Here is a 9,600-nt window from a genome sequence, read left to right on the forward strand (position 1 = left end):
ACGGTGGGCTCACAGCCCTAAGGGAATAGAAGAGGGGCCGGGGGCGAGGGCCGGGGGCCGGTGGCCCCGGGACGGGGGGACGGGGCCACCGGCCCCCGGCCCTCGCCCCCGGCCTCATAGACTGACAGCAGCCCCGCCCGCCCTCCTTATAAACCCTAAGCCCCGCCCTCTTCTCTAAGTCCCGCCCTCGTCCCCGCCTCCCCGGGGCGCTTCGCCCCGCCCCTTCCTTTCCGCGTTTCTGCCGCCTGCGCCCTTTGCTTGTCCCCGCTCGGCCGCCGTCGTCCTCCGCCGCGCGTCGCTGGGCGGGGCGGGGGTGAGGCGGTGAAGGGAAAGGGGGGGGGGGGGTTGTAGGAAGATGGCGGAGGCTTCACCGCAGCCGGGACGGTTCTTCTGCCACTGCTGCTCGGCCGAGATCGCCCCGCGCTTGCCCGTGAGCGGGGGTGGGGGCCTGACCGCTGTCCGGTGCGGGGTGGGGAACCGGAGGGGGGGGGTGTGGGCCAGGGCAGGTGGGGCCCCGGCGGGTCGGGCACGTGGGGGTGAGGCCTGAGGGGGGGCCTGAGGAGGGGGGGCCGGGTCCTCAGGGTGAGGAGGGCTGGGGAGGGGGCTCGGGGGGGGGGGCCGTTAGGAGGGGGGGTGAGGGCCCTGTGGGGTGGGCGGTTCTGCGTGTGGCAGTTGGGGTTCGGAGGGGGGGGCGTTAGGAGGGGCTGGGGGGGGGGGGGGCTCCGCAGCGAGGAAATGGGGGTGCTGGGAGCTGCGTGGGGGAAACGGGGCCGAGGGGAAGCAGCCGGTGGAGGCAGCTCCGGGTGTGGCGGGGGCGGCGCGGCGGGAGGGGGCCCCTCCGCCCTCCTCGGCCTGGTGCGGGGGCGGCCCGGGCGGAGGGGGGGGGGGTGTGCGGAGGGGGCCAGGGCGGCTGTCGGTGGGGCCGGGGTGGTTCGTGTGCTCCAGCCGTGCTGTGAGGGGAGGGGGAGCCCCCGAGCAGCCCTGCCTCGCAGCGGGTTTGAGGGCGGTGGTCCCGAGCGGCAGCAGCAGCCCTTCCCCGGCCCAGCCCCGGGCTTTCCTCACCCCCCCCCCCCCCCCCTCCAGCCGGCTGAAAGGATGTGACACCCCCCAGTCCGGACAGTGTGACACTGCCCTGCGTGGTGTGACACCCCCATTTACAGTGTGACACACCCCCCGGGCAGTGCGAGACCCCCCCCTTTACAGTGTGACACCCCCCTGGGCTCAGGCACCGTTACCCCACTGCTTTGTCCGGAGTGAACTGAAGCTCCCTGGGGTAACGAGGGGGTTTCTTTTTTGTCTCTTTCAGTAGGATTTAAATGAGCATGAGAAAAGCTTCACGGGTGGTAATATCTGAGACGTAGGCAAGTGCACAAATGATACGCACGCACTGTTTCCACTCGCTAATGCAGAAGTGCTTTGTAGTCTCGGTGCAGCGCGTGAGCAGACGTGCTTTAATCACTGAGTAAAACCCCTGCTTGTAAGGAGTCATATTTTCCTGGTGTGGGTAGAAAAGGAGCGTTGGCTGTTGGAAAGGAGCTGGCTAAAACATTGTGGTGGGTCACGGCTACATTTTTCTGTTGATCGCCCGCCAAATGTTGCGAGATGTTAAATTCAATTCAGAGGATCCTGCCCGTCTCTGTTTGTCCTGAAACTTTTCACAGCGTCTTGCCAGAATAAGGCGTTGCTTTTTGTTAACGTTTATTGAATTTTAAAAGTCACCCGATTGTGAGCATAGGTGTCACTCTGTTGTGGTTGATTAGACTTCGCCGTCAGTTTGGTTTTGTGACGTGCTGTTTGTCCGTTCGCCCTCTCCGTCAGCCTTACAGGTTAGGCGAGGGTAGGCCTTGCTGGTAAATCTCACGGCTTGTATTTAAGTGTGAGGACAAAACTCTTGATAATGCTCCTGCTAAATACATAGACGGGCTGGAGAAAGTGGCTCAGGAGCTGAAGGTTGTAACCTAGAAATATCAGTCGTTGGTTTTTTTTTGTTTAAACACCCTGTGCTGGGCTTGTGCCAGCAGAGCACATCTGGCAGTGAACACACTGAACCGTAGTAGGGAGCAGACAGCTGCTTTTGTTGATTCAGGTCTAGTTAATTGCTAGTTAATGAACTTGTTTTGGGGGTCCGAGTTCATTCGGTTTCACTTACTGTTTGCAGACCGAGCCACTGCAGATACCATAGCATATGCTGCAAAAGGAGTGATTCAAACAGCCTGAGAAACAACAAACTTTGACATTTGTGCTGTTCCAGCTGCAGAGGAATTTGCTGATCCCTGTGTTCAGAGTTGTCTGTAAGCACGCACACAAAAAAGCCTCCCTTAAATAGGAGAGTTGAGAGGAGTAAGTTGCTCACCGCTCTTGAGCGTGGCTACCGTGATAATTTACCCCAGTGGCGTACTGGTGGAACGTAAAACAGGGAGGGGGTATTTCAAAGGCAGAGGCAATTGATCTGATTTTCTGTGATCAACGCAGGAGCTCCCGTGTGCTGGTAACCAACTTTGAGAAGAGTTTGGATGGTGTAGAAATGTTCTTGAAATCAAATATTGTGTAAATTGCATAGACCCACTTATTTCACAATCGCAAATCTAGAGAGTCCTGCGCGGAAGAGGGAGCAGCAACTTCTCTTGAGTCTGTTTCTAGGTCTTGGTGTTTGCTGCTTCCTTATCTTGCTGGGCAGGCAGGGGAGCGTCGAGTGGATCGCCGGCGTTGCTGCCTTCTGCTTGGGCCTTATCAGGTTTTTCTGCGGTGGCTGGAGGAGCGATCCCAGATGTCTTATCAGAGCAAACTCACGTGGCTAGCATCCTCTCTTTTGGGGAATCCATTGACTTTGTTTAAGGGCCTGTGCCAATTCGAACGTAGCAGTAGTAAGGGGAAGTAGCATTATTATTAGAAGCTCTTAAATTTCTTCCATGCTGAGCCTGGCTTTGCCAGCGCGGGGTTTTGAGCGGCTGTGTTTGCCTGCGGTGGCTGTTCCGCCTCAGCCATGGTTGGGGTTAGGTACAGGGTCTGTCGCTTCCTCTTCTGACTTGGCGGTGCTGCGTGGCGCTGCTTCTTCTTGAGCGCTGAAAAGTGAAGTAATTTCCTTTCAGGATCTTAAGTGTTCCGGGCTGCTGCTCGCTATGACAGTATGGTCATGGAGTATAAATTCTTCACTAGCACCAGGAATTGTGAGGAAAAGTGACTGTCGCAAACTCCTGAGGAATCCTGCTTCTGCACACACGGGCTGTTTATTCCAGCATATTCAGTCTTCAGTGTTAAAGGCTACAAGGGTGGCAGTAGCTTTCTGTGACGAGCGTTGAGCGTGGGAGTGTAAAATTCTGGTATTGTGTGTTGCAGAATGACCCTCTTGTGTCTCCTTGACCTCTGTGTGGTGTGAACCCCAGACTACATTAGTAACAGCTTTCCATTCAGCCCTTCCTAAGTGACAGTGACACTGCGATTAGCCCATGCTGCCATTCCCTCCCTGTTTCTTTCATTAGGACAGTTTGGCCCCTTGAGGGGGGCAGGGGAAGGCCCCCAAAGCACGCAGCTATCTCAAAACTAGTGTTTGAGTGCTGCTCTTCTGGGAAGGCCGGTGGTTTTGCTTTCACTTCACCCAGAACTACATCAGATGTTGTCTAATGCTTTGTCTCTACTGGGGATTAATTAGTGTTATCCAAATCTTTTCTAAAGCCAAGTGCCAAACAGGCTCAGGCTTAACAATTTGCCTCACTAGTCTGGTGAAGGCAAATATCAGTGGTTTGGGGTCTTTTTGTCTCTGTAATCGTGGCATGCGTTTAGGATGATGGGCTGCAGGATGCTTCTCTTCTACCCCATCACACTGAAGTCATTCTTTGCAGCTTTTACATACCACTTTCTTTTCTCATTCAGTATTTCTTCTCCCGTAGGACTATATTTGCCCACGGTGTGAATCTGGTTTTATTGAAGAACTTCCTGAAGAGCCAAGGTAATGCGCTGTCCCAAAGGCTGTTGTTGGAATGAACTCAGTCTGCTTTGCTCTTTTCCTTTTTCTAGGTAAAAGGCAATGTTGGATACTGAATACACCATTTTTACTACTTCTGCCCAATATTTGGCTCATCTTTCCTCACTATGGGTAGAGAGTACTTAATTTGCATAGTTTGCATCTACAGGTAAATCAGCCATGGGAATGCTGAGCGTCATATGTTGCTGGTAAAGGGCGGGGGAGGAATGGGTTGATTTAAAACCAACAAAAAAAGTGGTAGAGAGGCTTTCCCCATGGCATGTGGTAGCTCTGAACTGGTTTGAGTCATCAGGCTAGAGATAACCCTCCGAGAGAGGAATCTGCGGCATGGAGAGTGTACGTATGCTTCGGTGTATAATTTAATAACTTAATTTAGAGTACGAACGGCGAAACATTTTGACTGAGACTTTGGACTCTGCACTGGAGCAGCTGAGATCTGCATTCACGTGCTTTACTGCTGACTCAGTAGCGGGACTGCTCTCTGGCAGTGTCAGAACAGGCAAGAGTCGGAGAAATGTCTTAAAATGTTTCGGACACGTTTGCCGGACCTTGGCTGTGACTGGCCTCGGGACAGGCAGCATGCAGGCAGGCTGGCAGGCGTTCGGTGCAGGGGCATGCCGAGCTGCGCAGGGGGTGTGCCAGACGCGTGTTGCTGCCTGCTGAGAGAGGTGGTCTTTACAGACTGAGGTTTCTGTACTGACAAGGTGACGTTAGGTCTGACTACACCAACCTTAGAGGCTGAAAATCAATCCCGGTTAATCCTAACTGTATTGGTGATTTGCTGTGACCTTGGAAGAGTTGCGTAATCGCTGAACCTTAGGTTTTTGGTACCATGAATGTCGAAGCGTAGACCTGGATACTGAGCCGTAGATGTTCCTGCAGCTCTCTAGAAGCAGAAGCCTAACAGCATTAAGAGTTTTCCTAATAATCTGTCCCATTTGGTCACATGCCTCTGCAGTAGAGAAGTTCCTTTGATTCAAGATTAGACTTAAGCGTGTTTGGGTCATAGCGACCAGGGTTTGTACCTTAAGTCTTCTCTTCCCGGTGCTCCAGAGGATTAGCTGATTTGTTTGAGGTGGATTGCGCAGGGAATCCTTGCTTGACATCGTGGTTCGGTCACCTCTCTGTAGCTTCGTGAAATCAGAATCTTAAAAGGGTAGGGAGAGATGGGTGAAGATGTGGGAAAACGAAGGTTGCAGGGAGGGAAAAATGAAAATTGATATGGACAATGAGAAAATCAGCAGCTGAGGGCGGACTGGTTTCTGTATGGAGCCGCCCCTGCCCTGGGGTGGAAGGGAAGGTGAGCAGACCTCTGAGGTCCCTTCGAGCTCTGGCTCTGCGCAAAAATGAATCGGTCGCTTTCTGTGCGCTGTTACCGAGCAGCTGTGGTGTCTGCTTTTCCTGTCAAACTCATGTCCCTCGCTCCCCTCTGCTGGGAAAATCTTTTCGTAGCCCCCTTCTGAGGCTTACCGATGCTCTTCATTCTTCACAGGAACGCTGACAATGAGACCAGCTCCTCTACGTCAGCCAGTGATCAGAGCAGGCATCCTTTTGAGGTGAGTAAGTCCTCTCTCTCTCTTCCAACACTTTCTGCTTTGCCATTGAATTGAAGTGTTTTTCCATTGGTACGTTGTTTAAATGTTCCCCGGATTATGACAAAATTTGGGAAAGGAGATATTAATATCATCCACATGCTGCTCCTGAAATCTCTGCATGTCGTATTTTTACTGCGTGTTTTTAATAGGACCATCACTTGTAGGTTATTCTTGTTGTGAGGGGACTAAGCTGGGATTTAGTGAGCTGTCTGGGTGTGTTGCTATGCACTAGCCTCAGCTTAAAAGGCAGCAGTTACATGCAGCAGCTAAAGAGAAACCAGGGAAGCTGTAGTTATTTCTTACCTTCATCTGTAGTTTCAGTCTGTGTCTGTTCCTCACTAAGCTGCTTCTGAGAGTGCGCTGGTCCACCTGTGTCAGCCAAGGCTTGTGAGCTGCTGGGGATCTGAAGAGACCGGTCTTTGTTGGAAGGCTGGTGCAATACCAGGCGTGAAAGCTAAGAGCTCTTTCTCTCCTTCTTACAGTCTGTTCTCTGAATTCTCTCCCTCCCAGAACGTGGATCAGCACTTATTCACCTTGCCACAGGGCTATGGCCAGTTTGCCTTTGGGATCTTTGATGACAGCTTTGAATTTCCGTTCGGGTCCAATGTGCAGTCGGAAGACAACAGGGACTCTGAGAACCGGAGGGAGCGAGACCACCAGTCTCGGCATCGATACGGCGCAAGGCAGCCCCGAGCCCGTCTCACCACACGCCGTGCCGCTGGCAGGCACGAGGGAGTTCCCACGCTAGAAGGGTGAGAACAGCTGCCAGGTTCTTGTGGAGGAAGTCCCGTTATTTTTCACTGATGAAAAAGTAGCTGAAAAATTAGCTGAAAATCAGCCCGTCCCTTGTTCTCGTCAGTTTGAGGAGCAGTCTCTTAAAGACTGCTCCTGAGCACAGCTCTCCAGCGCAACTCTTCCGTAGGTGCCCGGCTTTGCCGCTGTGACCACGCTGCTGCATGGTCAGGCTTCAGCTGGGCCCGCAGCTGTTGGCGAGCTCTTGCCTTGAGTTCATAGGGGCCGTTTCCCCGGAGCACAGCGGCATGGACTACAGCGTGGCTGGGAGTTTTGACCATTAAACCTGCAATGAGAAAGCATTCCCTGGTCATTACCAGGTATTACCAAAATGTTGTCCTTGGTGTGAAGGGAAATGAGAGAAAACACTGGACAACAAGACTAATGTTTCTTGAACTGCATCCCGGAGAGCCACTTGCCATCGTGTCAGAAATTATCCCCTTACGAATAAAATACTGAAACTTCTCTTTATCAATGAATAATCAGTTCCTAAGTTGCAGTTGCTACAGGATATTTTTCCTTTTCCTTCTGATGATGCAACAGTATTTAGCCACTCCTTCCATGTCAGGTTTCTGGGCTGGGAGCTAGCAGACACTAATTCTTACATAATCCTGGTTTTCTTGTCTTTCAGAATTATCCAGCAGCTGGTCAATGGAATTATTGCACCTACAACAATACCAAACCTAGGACTAGGTCCTTGGTGAGTTGGAAGATGTACTGCTCTTTCTGACAGCGTTCTTGTTCGTACTCCCAGCCGAATTTAATTGTTGTCCTTATTCTTACAGGGGAGTCTTGCATTCAAATCCAATGGACTACGCGTGGGGTGCCAACGGCTTGGATGCAATTATTACACAGGTAAAACTGGCATGATAACGGAGTCTCCCGTTCTCTTGTGCAGTGCTGCAAAACTGTCAGCACCTCTTGTGATGCAGGGGGGCAAACCACTGAAGGTGCAGAAATGGGAGACAAGGCCCGCAGGCAGGCGGTGCAGGGTTCAAGTGCCCTGGTTCGATAAGTGAACAGATTCTGTGTGCTGCTGAGCTCACATCTTCCTTCTGCCTTCTGTGGCCTATTGTTTTTTTCAGTTACTAAATCAGTTTGAAAACACTGGACCGCCGCCAGCAGACAAAGAAAAGATCCAGGCCCTCCCCACCATACAAATCGCACAGGAACACGTAGGTACGTATCTCTCCTCCAGGGAATCGTTCACAAAGAGCTCTGTGAAAGTTCTGCTTAACGTTTTCTTGGGACTTTTGTCTGCTCGTACCTTCAAGGCCTAAAACATTTCAAAGAGGGGAGAGAGCTGAAGTATTGCTCTGTTACACTCACGCAAAAAAAAGAGCGGTGTAGACTGGCTGGGTTTGCCCTGGGGAGGCAAACTGTTCTGAAAAGTTCAGTGTGGATAGAGATGAAAAAGCCGAAGGGAACAATGAAGCAAACCCAGGGCAGTGAGAGGTGGAGCGATGGTGGTAGGAACTGCAAAGCAACAGGCTTTCCTCTCTGCAGGGATGAAGCAGCAGCAGGGGGAAGGGGAAAAGGTGATGGGATCCCGAGTCGGGTGCTTTGAGTGTCGTTCTCTCCTTTATTGCTTAGCTGGGTTTTGCTTTCCCTTTGTGATACAGATTCTGGGTTAGAGTGTCCTGTGTGTAAAGAAGACTATACGGTCGGTGAAAATGTCCGACAGTTACCTTGCAATCACCTATTCCACAACAGCTGTATAGTCCCTTGGCTGGAACAGGTTAGTGCCGTCTGAGCGGGTGACTTGGGTTTTGTAGCACGGGGGTGTTTTTTCTGGTGGTACTGTTCTCCTCTGTAAATATTTTCGTACCTCCATGATGGGGCCTAAGCATGAGCAGCCTTTGATGGGAGGAAGGAGTGTCATCCTAGCCTTTTCCTTGAGTGCTGCTCCTGTATCGTGTTTCTAATCCTGTTTCCCATATTTCTTGTTTTGTTTTTGTCTGCTCTCCAAAGCATGACACGTGTCCTGTGTGCCGGAAAAGCTTAAGTGGACAAAACACTGCCACAAACCCCCCAGGACTCACAGGGATGAACTTCTCATCATCCTCCTCCTCCTCTTCCTCCAGCTCACCAAGTAACGAAAACTCGTCGAACAACTCATGAATCTTAATCCAACCCTCTGTCCCTGGGGCCCTGTCCATTGTCCTCCCTCCCTCCCCAGCCAACGTAAGCAACGCAGGGGGCTTCCAGAGCAGAGCGAGGGGAGGGTGGCAAGGGGGAAGCAGCGCCCCCAGAATTCCCTTTTGAGTTCTGAAGACACGGAGACTCTGGGTCCTTCAGAGACGAGAAGCCTCAAGTTCTGTGATGGGGGGGAAAGAGCTCTGTCTGTTAATAAAAACATCCATTTGCCGCGTGGACTTTTAACCGTTGCAGTGAAAGGCTGCTGCGCTCCACAGATGGGAAACCCGAGGTGCTGAGCTAGCGGTTGCAATTCTGAATGGAAAGGTTGTTTGTTTGGGTTTGAATTTGAGATTCCTTTCTTTATTTCTTTTGCTCCTCCTCCTCCCCTTGGATACTATCTCTTCTGCTTTGGAGATTGAAGTCTTTAAAATGAAAGCGTAATGATACTGCCTCCCTCCCCGGATCTCCAGCTGGGGAGGGCCAATAGTTGTCACTGAAAACATGAACTCTTGAAATAGACCCCGTTATCCTCCCCTTCCCCATCTCGAGTCCCATTTATTTTTCTTTGTAACCTCGCCCTTCTGATACTCAACACTGAAAGGGTTTTTATAATTTTAAATTATTACTGCTGTTAAATAAACGGACGTTTCAGCTCAACGAGATGTTATGCATGATTTGCGGAAAACTACAGGGTAAGCTCTCCGGAGCCTGCTGTGCTGAGCCGTCCCGTTTCACCCCAGGGCAGGCTGGGCTTGCCCGAGCCCTCCTGCATGCCGAGCGCAGGCATGCTGCGAGCTCCGGGCACCAGACTCCGACGTGACCAGCACCCGTACGTGCGTTGCCAGCCTGCGGATCGTTGAGCAGTTGGCTGCGGGATTGCCACTGAAAGCATCCTTGCCTGGTCTTTTGTATTTTTTACACCTTCTCCCTGTTGCAGTCCTGCCCTTCTCTCAGCCTGAGCGGACTTTTCCACTGTGTCGACATCAGGACTGGACGTGCATCAGAGCAAGGACCAGCCAAATATCGTTGTGATCGAATAATATACAGGAAAAACAACATTTTGGAGAAAAATGTATTTCAAAGCTACTTAAA

At 51.8% G+C, this 9,600-nt stretch overlaps 1 protein-coding gene across 3 annotated transcripts; it reads left to right on the forward strand.

Moving 5' to 3' along the window:
- The first annotated feature begins 355 nt into the window (after positions 1 to 355).
- RNF126 (ring finger protein 126) lies at positions 356 to 9,165 on the forward strand. 3 transcript variants are annotated; one of them, XM_050914395.1, is made up of 9 exons: positions 356 to 430; positions 3,888 to 3,946; positions 5,475 to 5,538; positions 6,088 to 6,329; positions 7,001 to 7,069; positions 7,155 to 7,224; positions 7,455 to 7,548; positions 7,992 to 8,107; positions 8,341 to 9,165. In XM_050914395.1, the coding sequence occupies exons 1-9, from the start codon at positions 356 to 358 to the stop codon at positions 8,488 to 8,490; spliced, it is 939 nt and encodes a 312-aa protein (XP_050770352.1). In that variant the 3' UTR covers positions 8,491 to 9,165. The 3 variants fall into 3 exon arrangements, with proteins under 3 accessions (XP_050770352.1, XP_050770353.1, XP_050770354.1); XM_050914396.1 differs by having other exon boundaries at positions 6,088 to 6,260; XM_050914397.1 differs by lacking the exons at positions 356 to 430; positions 3,888 to 3,946 and adding an exon at positions 3,968 to 4,130.
- Positions 9,166 to 9,600: the final 435 nt, after the last annotated feature.

The sequence above is a fragment of the Gymnogyps californianus genome, unplaced genomic scaffold (genome assembly GCF_018139145.2).
Source record: "Gymnogyps californianus isolate 813 unplaced genomic scaffold, ASM1813914v2 HiC_scaffold_397, whole genome shotgun sequence".
Classification (NCBI taxonomy): Eukaryota; Metazoa; Chordata; class Aves; order Accipitriformes; family Cathartidae; genus Gymnogyps; species Gymnogyps californianus.